This window comes from Sardina pilchardus, chromosome 19 (genome assembly GCF_963854185.1).
Source record: "Sardina pilchardus chromosome 19, fSarPil1.1, whole genome shotgun sequence".
Taxonomy (NCBI): Eukaryota; Metazoa; Chordata; class Actinopteri; order Clupeiformes; family Clupeidae; genus Sardina; species Sardina pilchardus.
In genome coordinates, this window is record NC_085012.1 from 924,040 (window position 1) to 939,039 (window position 15,000).

The 15,000-nt window shown below is 46.1% G+C and overlaps 1 protein-coding gene across 1 annotated transcript in view; it reads left to right on the plus strand.

The window, feature by feature from the left end:
* relch (RAB11 binding and LisH domain, coiled-coil and HEAT repeat containing) overlaps positions 1-15,000 on the plus strand; it is a 64,848-nt gene that overhangs the window by 14,725 nt on the left and 35,123 nt on the right. Inside the window, 5 exon segments of the mRNA XM_062521728.1 lie at positions 5,215-5,487; positions 6,524-6,599; positions 6,995-7,090; positions 7,553-7,576; positions 14,849-14,961. Coding sequence (XP_062377712.1) covers positions 5,215-5,487; positions 6,524-6,599; positions 6,995-7,090; positions 7,553-7,576; positions 14,849-14,961 — 582 coding nt within the window.

The following is a 15,000-nucleotide window of genomic DNA, read 5'->3' on the forward strand; positions in this document are numbered from 1 at the left end:
TTGCTAGGTACATGGAGGTTTCATGTAGTTGACTGGAGGCATAGTGGATGATAACTGACAGTTGGAATGGTTGAACAGTTCAATAGTTGAGTAGTTTCAATGGTTAAATTATTTAATAGTGTATTATTGCAGTGAGGACCTTTATTTTGAAACAGTTGTGGACAGAGGAAGTAGTGAAACAGGATCTGTAGTCTTAATGAGATTGTATGCTTAAAGCCTGAGACAGAAGGTGCCTCTCATAGCGTTTACGCGTCCTCTCTCGCTCCTTACTGATCTACATAAAGAATGATGGAGCGGCAACAATGGGATAGTTTAGCCCTTCTTCTATCTTTCTTCATGTAGATCATTGAGGAGCGAGGGAGGACATATAAACGGTGCTTGAGAGGGACCCACAGTAAATACTTTAAAAGTTTTATGTAGATAGTCTAATTAATGTTGATAGACAGAATGTTTAATGGATGTTGATAGGCAGATTGTTTAATAGATATTGATTGACAGTTTAATGGGTGGATGAGTGAATGGTCTGAAGAAGATGAATGGATAGAAGGTTGGATGGAATGTGCCTTACATTCTTGTTAAGAGAGACACTGATACAGCTCTCTGAGAGTAGTTGACACAGGTGTAATCAATTTAACTGGCTAGTCTTAAGAGAGCCAGAGTACTCTTAAAGCCTGAGACAGAGTAAATAATTAAAAAGTTGAATGTAGATAGTCTAATTAATGTTGATAGACAGAGAGTTTAATGGATGTTGATAGACAGATTGTTTAATAGATGTTGATAGACAGTTTAATGGGTGGATGAGTGAATGGTCTGAAGAAGATGAATGGATAGAATGTTGGATGGAATGTGCCTTATATTCTTGTAGAATGGAGAGACACAGCTCTCTACTGAGAGTAGTGGATACAGATACAGGTGTAATCAATTTAACTGGCTAGTCTCAAGAGAGCCAGCCTGAGACAGAGTAGATTGTTTAAAAGTTCAATGTAGAGCGTCTAATTGATGTTGTTGATAGGCAGACTGTTTAGAATGGGTGGATGAGTGAATGGTTTGAAGAAGATGAATGGATATAAAGTTGGATGGAATTAGGAGGACTTATTTTGATACTGTTGTGCGCAGAGGATACAGGGGAACAGAATATGTAGTCTTCAGAGAGGAGCCTGAGAGAAACTGACAGTTGGTGCCCAGGTGGCCGGCCACCTGGCATAAGATTCTAATTGCTGCCGTGATGTCATAATGAGCAATGTTAAGTCTATGGGGGAAATGGTAATAGTTTTTAACTAATAGTTTAAAAAGTATAAAAGTTACAAAGTTGAAAAATACAAAGCACACATCGCGTAAGTAAGACCTACGCGACATAGTTTGAATGGAGTTTCTACGTTAAGCGGTTGAAGCTGAATTGCGTGCGTTAGAAGAAGAACTAGAAATGCAATTCCAAAGAATTACCAGTGCATCAAAATGCAAAAAAAATGTATAGATAGATAATGTAGATATGGTTACTAAGGTGTAGCTAGGGTAAACATGGTGGTTGCATAGTTTAAAGAAAGCTGATAGTGTGAAGGTAGACAGTTTAAAGCTTAAACATTCCAGTTTTAACCTAACTAATGATTTCTAACAAATGTTAGAAACAGATGCTGTAAACAGATGTTAACTATGCTAAGAATGATAACCAGGTCGATTGGTTAACTTAGCTAATGATTTCTAGCAGTTATGGTAAAAATGCTAACAATGCTAACCAGGTTGATTAGCTGACTTGGTTGATGATTTCTAGCAGTTATGCTAAAAATGCTAACACTGCTAACTATGCTAACAATGCTAATTATGTTAACAATGCTAACTAGGTTGATTAGCTAACTTAGCTAATCATTTCAAGCAGCTATGCTAAAAATGCTAATTATGCTAACCATGCTAACTAGCTAACTTGCTACTGAGGACTTCTATTTTGAAACATTTGTTTATAGGGTATCCATGGCTGCCACTATCAGGAATAAAGAAGTTACTATAGTAAAATCATGTTGGTTGCTATGGAAACGGTCATAAACGCTTAATTTTAATGGTTGCTATGTTGGTTGCTAGGTACATGGAGGTCTCATGTAGTTGACTGGAGGCATAGTTGAAGATAACTGACAGTTGGAATGGTTGAACAGTTAGATAGTTGAGTAGTTTCAATGGTTAAATGATTTAATAGTGTATTATTGCAGTGAGGACTTTTATTTTGAAACAGTTGTGGACAGAGGAAACAGTTTAACAGGATATGTGTAGTCTTCAGAGAGATTGTATGCTTAAAGCCAGAGAAACTGACAGTTGATACAGGTGTAATCAATTTAAGCCTGAGAGAGAGAGAGAGAGCTGCTGCACCTGGACTGGCCACCTGGCGTAACATTCTAATTGCTGCCGTGATGTCATAATGAGCAATGTTAAGTCTATGGGGGAAATGGTAATAGTTTTAAACTAATAGTTTAAAAAGTATAAAAGTTACAAAGTTGAAAAATACAAAGCACATATGGCATAAGCAAGACCTACGCAACAAAGTTTGAATGAAGTTTCTACGTTAAACGGTTGAAGCTGAATTGCGAGCGTTAGAAGAAGAAGTTTAACTAGAAATGCAATTCCAAGGAATTACCAGTGCATGAAAATGCAGAAATAGATAGATAATGTAGATATGGTTACTAAGGTGTAGCTAGGGTAAACATGGTGGTTGCATAGTTTACAGAGAGTTGATAGTGTGAAGGTAGACTGTTTAAAGATGAAACATTCCAGTTCTAACTTAACTAATGATTTCTATTCATGTTAAAATGTTGATTAGCTAACTTAGCTAATGATTTCTAACAGTTACGCTAAAAATGCTAATTATGCTAGCAATGCTAACTTTACTTACAATGCTGACCAGGTTGATTAGCTAACTTAACCGATGATTTCTAACAATAATGCTAAAAATGCTAACTATGCTAACAATGCTAAATTTGCTAACAATGCTAACCAGGTTGATTAGCTAACTTAGTTGATGATTTTTTGCAGTTATACTAAAAATGCTAACTATGCTAACAATGCTAACTATGCTAACTAGCTAACTTGCTATTGAGGACTTTTATTTTGAAACATTTGTTGCTAGGGTATCCATGGTGGCCACTATCAGGAAACAAGAAGTTACTGCAGTATAATCATGTTGGTTGCTATGGAAACAGTCATAAACGCTTAATTTTAATGGTTGCTATGTTGGTTGCTAGGTACATGGAGTTTTCGTGTAGTTGACTGGAAGCATAGTTGATAACTGACAGTTGGAATGGTTGAACAGTTAAATAGTTGAGTAGTTACAATGGTTAAATGATTTAATAGTGTATTATTGCAGTGAGGACCTTTATTTTGAAACAGTTGTGGACAGAGGACGTAGTGAAACAGGATCTGTAGTCTTAATGAGATTGTATGCTTAAAGCCTGAGACAGAAGGTGCCTCTCATATAGCGTTTACGCGTCCTCTCTCGCTCCTCACTGATCTACATAAAGAATGATGGAGCGGCAACAATGGGATAGTCTAGCCCTTCTTCTATCTTTCTTTATGTAGATCATTGAGGATCGAGGAGCGAGGGAGGACATATAAACGCTGCTTGAGAGGGACCCACAGTAAATACTTTAAAAGTTGTATGTAGATAGTCTAATTAATGTTGATAGACAGAATGTTTAATGGATGTTGATAGGCAGATTGTTTAATAGATATTGATTGACAGTTTAATGGGTGGATGAGTGAATGGTCTGAAGAAGATGAATGGATAGAAGGTTGGATGGAATGTGCCTTATATTCTTGTTAAGAGAGACACTGATACAGCTCTCTGAGAGTAGTTGATACAGGTGTAATCAATTTAACTGGCTAGTCTTAAGAGAGCCAGAGTAGGCCTACTCTTAAAGCCTGAGACAGAGTAAATAATTTAAAAGTTGAATGTAGATAGTCTAATTAATGTTGATAGACAGAGAGTTTAATGGATGTTGATAGACAGATTGTTTAATTGTTGATAGACAGTTTAATGAGGGGATGAGTGAATGGTCTGAAGAAGATGAATGGATAGAATGTTGGATGGAATGTGCCTTATATTCTTGTAGAATGGAGAGACACAGCTCTCTACTGAGAGTAGTGGATACATATACAGGTGTAATCAATTTAACTGGCTAGTCTTAAGAGAGCCAGCCTGAGACAGAGTAGATTGTTTAAAAGTTGAATGTAGAGCGTCTAATTGATGTTGATAGGCAGACTGTTTAGAATGGGTGGATGAGTGAATGGTTTGAAGAAGATGAATGGATATAAAGTTGAATGGAATTAGGAGGACTTATTTTGATACTGTTGTGCGCAGAGGATACAGGGGAACAGAAAGTCTTCAGAGAGATTGTAAAGCCTGAGAGAAACTGACAGTTGGTGCCCAGGTGGCTGACCAGCTGGGGTAACATTCTAATTGCTGCCGTGATGTCATAATGAGCCATGTTAAGTCTATGGGGGAAATTGTAATAGTTTTTAACTAATAGTTTAAAAAGTATAAAAGTTACAAAGTTGAAAAATACAAAGCCCACATCGCGTAAGTAAGACCTACGCGTCAAAATTTGAATGGAGTTTCTACGTTAAGCGGTTGAAGCTGAATTGCGTGCGTTAGAAGAAGAATAATAAGAAGAAGAAGAAGACCGAGGAAGAACAGTACAGTGCATTTTCATGCACTGTAATAATAAGAAGAATAGGAAGAACAGTACAGTGCATTTTCATGCACTGTAATAATAAGAAGTTGAAGCCTAGGAAGAACAGTACAGTGCATTTTCATGCACTGTAATTAACATAAAAGACATAAGGTGGAATAACTAGAAGACAGGTCTGTTTTTAACAGATAGACTTTGCCAGAGTCTAATTTAGCAAACCAGTGATAGTGATCCTTCTCAAACACCCAGAGCTGTTGCCACTCTTTGGAGATTCGTTAACTCAGTCTCTCTTCATTCCTCTCATTCTCTCTCTCATTCTCTCTCTCTTTATTTCTCTTTCTCATTCAGTCTCTTTATTCCTCCTTTTTCTCTCTTTCTCATTCAGTCTCTTTATTCCTTTCTTTCTCTTTCTCACTCAGTCTCTTTATTTCTCTCTTTCTCTCTGTCTCTCTCTATTCCTCTCATCATTGTCCAGTGCTGTTGACCTTCATGTGTTTGACCTTCATGTGTTTGACCTTCATGTGTTTGACCTTTCCGTTCACAGCGAGATCCAGGAGCTGAGGAAGAACGTGTCGGCCCCGCTGTCCGTCGGCATGGAGACGGGTCAGTCGCGGTCGGACTCGGGGGCAGAGGACCGGGCGTCGCTGGGCAACGGTCAGTATCTGGACATCCGGGGCGTGACGGAGGGAGAGGAGGGGCGGGACTCCAGTGCTAGCCCCGCCTCCGCGCCGCCTGCTCCAATCACGGCGCGCCACGGCAAATTAAAAGGCCAATCGCCCGCACGCAAGGAGCCCGTCCAGTTTGACCAGCCCAACAGGTGAGACAGACACACACACACACACACACACACACACACACACACCAGCCCGGTGAGACACACACACATACACACATGTGCGCACACACACACCAGTACTGTATGGAGTTAATGCCGCCTTATGTTTGATACAATAGCCTCTAAACGACACCTCCGTTAAAAATGAGATAAGGATGGTGAGCGAATACTCTCCACACACACTAAGATGTTTAAAATTTAAAGCTCAATAAATAAAATTAAAAGCTCTATAAATAATGTAAATACAAACAACATGAAGCTACAATCATCACTTCAGATGGGGTTTCACCTTCACGTAAAGTTACAATCATCACATCAGATTTCACCTTCTCATAAAGTTACAATCATCACATCAGATTTCACTGTCCCATAAAGCTACAATCATCACATCAGATTTCACCTTCTCATAAAGTTACATCATCACATCAGATTTTGCCATCGCATTACTGTGAGGGATGAATAAATGAACTGAATGATGTGAGTTTGATTGTTCTTCCTCAAGTGAGTTGACTGCAAATAAACATTAGTGTAGGAGATGTATTGGGCTGACAGAACGGCAGAGTACAATGTTGCCACTAGATGGCCCAAAGAGACCAGTAAAGGCTGAGCTGTTGCGTAAAGTGGCCACCAGGGGGCAGGATGGTGCCTGGAGCAGATGGAGCTCCACTGGGCTGTCTGGGTTCCTGTACAGTAGGGCTCCCCTCCCCTGCTGATCCTGCTACTTATTCGGGGTGTCATCACTTCTGACATCCGACTCCCGGGGAAGCTAGTGGCAGCAGACGTGGATTTGTTGGAGTGTTTGACCTCCTCCTCCTCCCCCAGCAGCGTCAGCTCTTTAGAACAGCTCTTGTGCTGTAGGGGAGGAAGTGGCGTTAATAAGCAGAGCTGCTCGGGAGCGCTGTGGGGCTTGTGAGGACTTGTGTGTGTACTGGTGAACTACAGGAGCAGTACAGTCCTGCGTGTTGATGCTGGATGTTTGCTCCGTTTGTTGATGTGTTTGTGTGCTGTGCTCCCACAGGAAGCTGTCCTCTGCCTTTCACCAGGCGCTCCTGTCCTTCTGCCGCATGTCTGCTGACAGCCGCCTCGGCTCCGAGGTGAGAGGAGGGGAGGCTCCGGTTACACACACACACACACACACACACACACACACACACACACACACACTCCTGTCATCACCCTCACTGCATGCAGGAACAGGATGGGTGTGTAAATAAGCTGATGTGTTCTGCTGCTCTGAGATGGTGATGTGTGCAGGAAGCCTGATGAGGAACAAAAGTTTCATTATTGATTATTGATTATTGATGGGTGTTTTAGCTCCCTTTAATTCTGTCTGTCTGTCTGTCTGTGTGTGTGTGTGTGTGTGTGTGTGTGTGTGTGTGTGTGTGTGTGTGTGTGTGTGTGTGTGTGTGTGTGTGTGTGTGTGTGTGTGTGTGTGTGTGTGTGTGTGTGTGTGTGTGTGTGTGTGTGTGTGTGTGTGTGTGTGTTTCAGGTGTCCCGTATAGCGGACAGTGAAGAGAGTGTGATGCTGATGCTGGGTCGCTGTCTGCCCCACATCGTCCCCAACGTCCTGCTGGCCAAACGCGAGGTTTGTCCCTCCTGGGTCCCCGTCCTTACCATAAACACACACACACACACACACACACGCACACATACACACGTCAATCGCGAGGTTTGTCCCTCCTGTGTCCCCATCCTTGCCATAAACATACAAGCACACACACACACACGCACACACACACACACACACACACACACACACACACACCAGCCATGCCCTCTTCATTATGGCTGTATAGTTCACTGTGGCTGCTTCTCTCTTTGGTTTTGATATCAGCGTCTCAGCATTGTCAAGTCAAACTGTTGTTGATCTTTTGATTTCTACTCACACCCAGTGCTCATTTGTCCTTCTCCTCTTCCTCTTCCTCCTCCTCCTCCTCCTCCTCCTCCACGTGTTGATTGATTTATTTGATGTCCTTTTCTTTTGACACATCTTCTTCATTTCTGTTGACACATTCTCTCGCTTCCATGCATGCCGTTCTGCTTCCAGAGAATGGTTGTGCACCTGTGTCAGGTGAGTGGATCGCATCGGCACGCGTTCAGCATCCCCCCCCCCCCCTGCCTGCCCCCCCCCCCCCCCCCACACACCTGACCGCTCATATACCTGTGTGTGAATATGGCCAGCAGTGCCCCGCCCATCTCTCACAGCTTGGCTTGCCATTGGCTGGCTCTGGGTCTGCCATCGCTTAACTGACTATAAAGCACCTAAAAAGAGCAAACTCATACGTTTCACCTCAGCTGCAGTGGCTTTGTGTGTGTTTGCGTGTGTGTGTGTGTGTGTGTGTGTGTTTGTGCCTGAATGTGTGTGTGTGTATTAAAGCGGCTGAGGTTTCTGAGTGTGTGTGTGTGTGTGTGTGTGTGTGTATTAAAGCGGCTGAGGTTTCTGAGTGTGTGTGTGTGTATTAAAGCGGCTGAGGTTTGTGTGTGTGGCCGTGGCCTGGCCAGTTAAAAGCAGACCGTTGGGGCTTCGTTCTCTTCCTGCTGTAAATCTCTACTAATGATGCTGAGTAGCGCCTTTTTAGCCTCCTGTTTTTATACGAAGGCCATGTTCGGTAGCGCGCGGTTTTATCCTCCTGTTTTTATATGAAGGCCATGTTCAGTAGCGCGCGGTTTGTGTTCCTCCTGTTTTTCATACGAAGGATGCGTTCAGTACGGCCGTGGTTCTCACAGCTGAAGCTTGCCCACAGTAACCCCTGTGCCCCTTACTTCTCATAAGACTAAAAGTGTGTGTGTGTGTGTGTGTGGTTTGTTATTAATTCTCTGATACCACTCCAGTGGATGTTGAGTGGAGCTAATGTGGGGAGTGAGTACAGCAGCTAGCTGATCTGAGCGGCCTCTTCAGCGTTCCTCTCCAGCTGGTGAGCTGCTCTCGTAGTTGTTCTCTTATCTGCAGGCTGGAGGGAAATGAGTTTATCTGGCGGTTGGCCTTCCTGACAGCATTATGCAATTAACAGGCCACGCCCTGACCTCTGTTTACCTAGAGGCGTGGAGGAGGTGATTGCACTGTACACACACACACACACACACACACACACTCTTGGTACACCACCAGCAGGCCCTGTGGTCGTCCTGTGTGTTAAAGGAGGGTCTGCCTCAGCCTTTGTCCATTTCTGTCCAGGGGTATTTTGGGGCATAAGCGATGGTCAGTAGCCTCTCTTCCCATCAGGAGTGGTAATATTGGGAGGGGGGGGGGGGGGGTGCGGGAGCAGAGAACCTCAGAGTTAGAAACGCGAGAACTGTTGCACAAGTACATGTCAAGAAACGTAGCAGTGCGTGAACATGAAATGAGCACAGTGTCTTTGAGCCATTTCCATTTCCTCATCTGAAACTGCAGTAAACAAGGTCTTTTTTGAAGTGAACTAGATTCTCGTTGACTAGAGTGTTCTGTTGTTAGTTGTGCGCTGCGCTGCGTTGCTAGTTGAGTCATGATTCAGCCCTCACACTTCAGCTGCACAGGCCGGGTGGACTGTGGCCCTGGGCCAACTCACACACACACACACACTAAGCAGGTCAGAGACTTCTCCCCTGACACTGGGGTTTTACCCCTTAATGGTGCATCTCTCTCCCTCTCTCTCTCTCTCTCTCTCTCTCTCTCTCTCTCTCTCTCTCTTTTCTCTGTGCTTCTTTTTTTTCTTTTTCTTGCTCTCTTTCTTTCTTTCTCTCTCTCCTTTTCTCTCTCTCTCCCCCTCTCCCTCTCTCCCTCCGGCGCTGATTTGCATAGCTCTGTTTTTTTTATTGGCCCGCTGACAGTTCAGTGGAGTCTGGACACCCTCAAGTACTTTTGGAGAAAAACAAACTCGGCACGGAGCAGCCCGGTTTCCTCATTCCTGCCGTGGACTTTGAGCTTTATCTGTTGATCAGGGCTGTTAGGCCTGTACCTGCCTCTCCTCCTCCACCTCCTCCTCCTCCTCCTCTACCTCCTCCACCTCCTCCTCCTCCTCCTCTACCTCCTCCTCCTCCTCTACACTCCTCCACCTCCACCTCCTCCTCCTCTACCTCCTCCTCCTCCTCTACCTCCTCCACCTCCTCTACCTCCACCTCCTCCTCTACCTCCTCCTCCTCCACCTCCTCCTCCTCTACCTCCTCCTCCTCCTCCTCCTCCTCCTCCTCCTCCTCCTCTACCTGCCTCTCCTCCTCTACCTCCTCCTCCTCCTCTACCTCCTCCTCCTCCACCTCCTCCTCCTCTACCTCCTCCTCCACCTCCTCCACCTCTACCTCCTCCTCCTCCTCCTCCTCCTCTACCACCTCCTCCTCTACCTCCTCCTCCTCTACCTCCTCCTCCTCCTCCTCTACCTCCTCCTCCTCCTCCTCCTCCTCCTCCTCCTCCTCATCTACCTCCTCTACCTCCTCCACCTCCTCCTCCTCTACCTCCTCCTCCACCTCCACCTCCTCCTTCACCTCCTCCTCCTCTACCACCTCCTCCTCTACCTCCTCCTCCTCCTCCTCCTCTACCTCCACCTCCTCCTCCTCCTTCTCCTCCTCCTCCTCATCTACCTCCTCCTCCTCTACCACCTCCTCCTCCTCCTCCTCCTCCTCTACCTCCTCCTCCTCTACCTCCTCCTCCTCTACCACCTCCTCCTCTACCTCCTCCTCCTCCTCCTCCTCTACCTCCACCTCCTCCTCCTCCTCCTCTTCCTCCTCCTCCTCCTCCTCCTCTACCTCCACCTCCTCCTCCTCCTCCTCTACCTCCTCTACCTCCTCCACCTCCTCCTCCTCTACCTCCTCCTCCTCCTCCACCTCCTCCTTCACCTCCTCCTCCTCTACCACCTCCTCCTCTACCTCCTCCTCCTCCTCCTCCTCTACCTCCACCTCCTCCTCCTCCTTCTCCTCCTCCTCCTCATCTACCTCCTCCTCCTCTACCACCTCCTCCTCCTCCTCCTCTACCTCCTCCTCCTCTACCTCCTCCTCCTCTACCACCTCCTCCTCTACCTCCTCCTCCTCCTCCTCCTCTACCTCCACCTCCTCCTCCTCCTCCTCTTCCTCCTCCTCCTCCTCCTCCTCTACCTCCACCTCCTCCTCCTCCTCCTCTACCTCCTCCTCCTCCTCTACCACCTCCTCCTCCTCCTTCTCCTCCACCTCCTCCTCTACCTCCGTCCCCCAGTATATTGACTCCAGCACAATCTGTCGCCACACCCAAACACTTGAGCCCCAATGATAGGACAGCAGGGGGGGGAGTGTGGGGTGGGGGGGGGGAGTGTGGGGTGGGGGGGGGGGGGGTGCATGAGAACAAAAGGCCATCATTACAGAGCTCGGGCTCGTTAAACACCTGCCAATGCCACATGAGTTCTGCAGCTCGGTGTGTGTGTGTGTGTGTGTGTGTGCTCTCAAACCAGTGGGAGAAGTGTGCTAAAGTGCAGCGTTAAAGAGACTAGGAAGAGGAGAATCCACTACTTGTCAGAGCGAGTATGATGGATGGTTGTTATATTAGTAATTTCAACAGCCTGGGGTCTAGAGTGTGGTTAGAGGATAAGCAGTGTGTGTGTGTGTGTGTGTGTGTGTGTGTCCCTCTCTCTGTGTGTGTGTGTGTGTGTGTGTGTCCGGGGGGTGGGGGGGGGGTTGAAATCATAGTCATCTGGGCCTGGAGAGAGGCCTCCAGAGGTGTGAAGCGCTGCAGTTTATGTTGGGCAGAAGCAGGCCTGTGTGTGTGTGTGTGTGTGTGTGTGTGCTGCAGTTTATGTTGGGCAGAAGCAGGCCTGTGTGTGTGTGTGTGTGTGTGTGTGTGTGTTTGCGTGCTGCAGTTTATGTTGGGCAGAAGCAGGCCTGTGTGTGTGTGTGTGTGTGTGTGTGTGTGCTGCAGTTTATGTTGGGCAGAAGCAGGCCTGTGTGTGTGTGTGTGTGTGTGTGTGTGTGTGTGCGTGCTGCAGTTTATGTTGGGCAGAAGCAGGCCTGTGTGTGTGTGTGTGTGTGTGTGTGTGTGTGTGCGTGCGTGCTGCAGTTTATGTTGGGCAGAAGCAGGCCTGTGTGTGTGTGTGTGTGTGTGTGTGTGTGTGCGTGCGTGCTGCAGTTTATGTTGGGCAGAAGCAGGCCTGTGAGGCAGGAAACTTTAGAGACTTGAGTATTTGCAGTAAAGAGAGGATGAGAGGACGGAGTGGACATCTACACCTTCTATCTATTAGTTTTCAGTGTGTGCAGTGAACATACTCCTTCTACAGCTTCTATTAGTCTTCAGTGTGTGCAGTGAACATGCACCTTCTACACCTTCTATTAGTCTTCAGTGTTTGCAGTAAAGGGAGGATGAGAAAGGGAGGATGAGAGAGGAGTGAACATGCACCTTCTACACCTTCTATTAGTCTTCAGTGTGTGCAGTAAAGGGGGGATGAGAGAGGAGTGAACATGCCCCTTCTACACCTTCTACACCTTGGTCCTCACATATGACCTCTTCTGTACGACCCTGCAGCCTGGAGGTCATTGAGCTCATTGGTATAAAAACAAACCAACAAACAAACAAGTAAACCCATAATAGTGAGCAGCACCTGTGTGTGTGTCCCATATAGTGCTGGTGTTGAGCTCTCAGACAGTAGCCGTGTTCACGTGTGTGTGTCCCATATAGTGCTGGTGTTGAGCTCAGACAGTAGCCGTGTTCACGTGTGTGTGTGTCCCATATAGTGCTGGTGTTGAGCTCTCAGACAGTAGCCGTGTTCACGTGTGTGTGTGTCCCATATAGTGCTGGTGTTGAGCTCTCAGACAGTAGCCGTGTTCACGTGTGTGTGTGTGTGTCCCATATAGTGCTGGTGTTGAGCTCTCAGACAGTAGCCGTGTTCACGTGTGTGTGTGTCCCATATCTGCAGTAGTGCTGGTGTTGAGGTCTCAGGCAGTAGCCGTGTTCACGTGTGTGTGTGTCCCATATAGTGCTGGTGTTGAGGTCTCAGACAGTAGCCGTGTTCACGTGTGTGTGTGTCCCATATCTGCAGTAGTGCTGGTGTTGAGCTGTAGCCGTGACAGTAGCCGTGCTGGAGGCTGGACAGCAGCCAAACCAAACACTTAGGACGAGCTCACTCTTAGTCCTCCCACACCACTGCTGTGCTGCTCACCACTGCAGCTATCTCTCCCTCTGTCTTTAACACACACACACACACACACACACACACACACACACACACACACACACACACACACACACACACATTCTCACTTACTCTCTCATTCTCACCTATTCACTATCTCTTTCTCTCTGTTAAACACACACATTCTCACACTCATTCACTCTCATTCTCACTCTCTCTCTCTTGCTCTCTTCTGACCCATCAGGGTTTGTACAGTATGTCTGTTTGTTTGTTTGTTTGTTTGTTTGTTTGTCTGTTTGTTAGCAAGATGACTCAAAAAGTAATGGATGGATTTCGATGAAATTTAAGGTCTGAAATGACCCAAGGAAGAAACAAATACATTGGGAGTGATCCGTATCACCATCTGGATTCATCCATCATGGTGGTTGCTATGGTGTTTGCTAGGTTGGCATTAGAGTGGTAGTTGTTAGGTTGTTGCTAGGATAATTAAGATGGTTGCTAGGGTGTTGCAAGGGTAATTAAGGTGGCTGCTAGGGCATTGCTAAGGTACAAATGGTGGTTGCTATGCTTAATAATGCAGTTGCGAGGGTATTTGTGGCGGTTGCTACGGTGGTTTCTAGGTTGACATTATACTTGTGGTTGTTGCTAGGGTGTTGCTAATGCACGTATGGTATGCACATATGGTTACTATGTTGGTTGCTAGGGTCACATTATGGTGGTGTTTGCTATGCTGTTGCTAGGGTAATTGAGATGGATGCTTGGATGTTGCTAGGGTAAAAGTGGTGGTTGCTTTGCCAAATAATGTGGTTGCTATACTGGTTTCTAGGGTAATCATGTTGGTTGCTAGGGTGATATTATTATGGTGGTTGCTAGGTTGTTGCTATGGAAATAACAAAGTGCTTTACATTTGGATCATTTAACACAATAATTGAGAACAAATAGATCAATTGTAATAATACAAACAAACAAAAGAATAAAAAGTCACACATTTTGAAACAAGTTATTAAAAGTGCAGAGATATATAAAGGTTTTCTGCCAATGCAATTCTCTCTATCCTCTTCCTCCTGCCCCCCTCTTCGTCCTCTTCCTCCCGTTTAAATGCGTTAGGTGGTCGAGATGCCAAACAAACAACACGCATAGCGTCCTCATCCCAGCAGCTCCACCACAGCTTGATTCAACTCTCTCTCTCTCTCTCTCTCTCTCTCTCTCTCTCTCTCTCTCTCTCTCTCTCTCTCTCTCCCCCTCCCTCCCTCTCTCCCTCTCTCTCTCCCTCTCTCTGGTCTCTGGCGTTTGTTAAAGGTGTGCTTTTTCAGCCACAGCAGCCTCAGGGCGGCGAGGGCAAATAAGCCCTGACACGTCTTCCTGTGCTGCTCAGCTGAGGTGCTGCGCTGTGTGACCACTGCAGGGGCAGGAGAGTGACCGCTGTTTGGCCATGAGGCGTGGAGCAAGGCCAGGCTGTTTGGGCTGTTTGGGCTGTTTGTAAAAACAAGAAACTGGAAGAAAGAAAACTAGAGAGAAATTGAGAGAGAGAGAGAGAAATAGAGGAATAAATGTATGAGAGCGTGTGAGAGAGAGAGAGAGAGAAAAAAAAATAGAGGAATAAATGTATGAGAGATAGAGAGACTCTGTCTCAGTGGGTGTGGTTCTAGGCCCATCCCAGTGCATTGTGGGTATTTGTTGGTCCCTGGGTAGGTCTGTGTGCGAGGAGAGGAGGCTGTAAAGTTGGAGCTTGTAAAGTAAAGTTTGGTCCCTTGTGTCCCATCCTGCTTGCCAGACTTGTTGCTGATTTCTTCTCCCTTGGTGCTGCTGTGTTGGTGCTGCTGCTCTTGTTGTTTTTGTTTTTGCTGTTGTTGTTATTGTGGGCCAAGTGAGTTGTGCATGAAAAGATTATGTGTGTGTGTGTGTGTGTGTGTGTGTGTGTGTATACAGCGTGTCTGTCTGTGTCTGTCTGTCTGTCTGTCTGTCTGTCTGTGTGTCTGTGTCTGTCTGTGTCTGTCTGTGTGTATGTGTGCGTCTGTATACAGTATATATGTATATATGTGTGTGCGTGTGTGTGTGTCCACACTAACTGTGGTCCACTCTATCTCAGGAGCTGATCCCCTTCATCCTCTGTGTGTGTGTGTGTGTGTGTGTGTGTGTGTGTGTGTGTGTGTGCACACTAACTGTGCCCCACTCTATCCCAGGAGCTGAGCTGTATATATATTGTGTGTGTGTGTGTGTGGGTGTGTATATATGTGTGTGTGTGTGTCCGTATACACTAACTGTGGTCCACTCTACCTCAGGAGCTGATCCCACTCATCCTGTGCACGGCCTGTCTGCACCCAGAGCCCAAGGAGAGAGACCAGCTGCTGCACATCCTCTTCAACCTCATCAAGAGGCCCGACGACGAACAGAGGTGTGTGTGTGTGTGTGTGTGTGTGTGTGTGTGTGTATG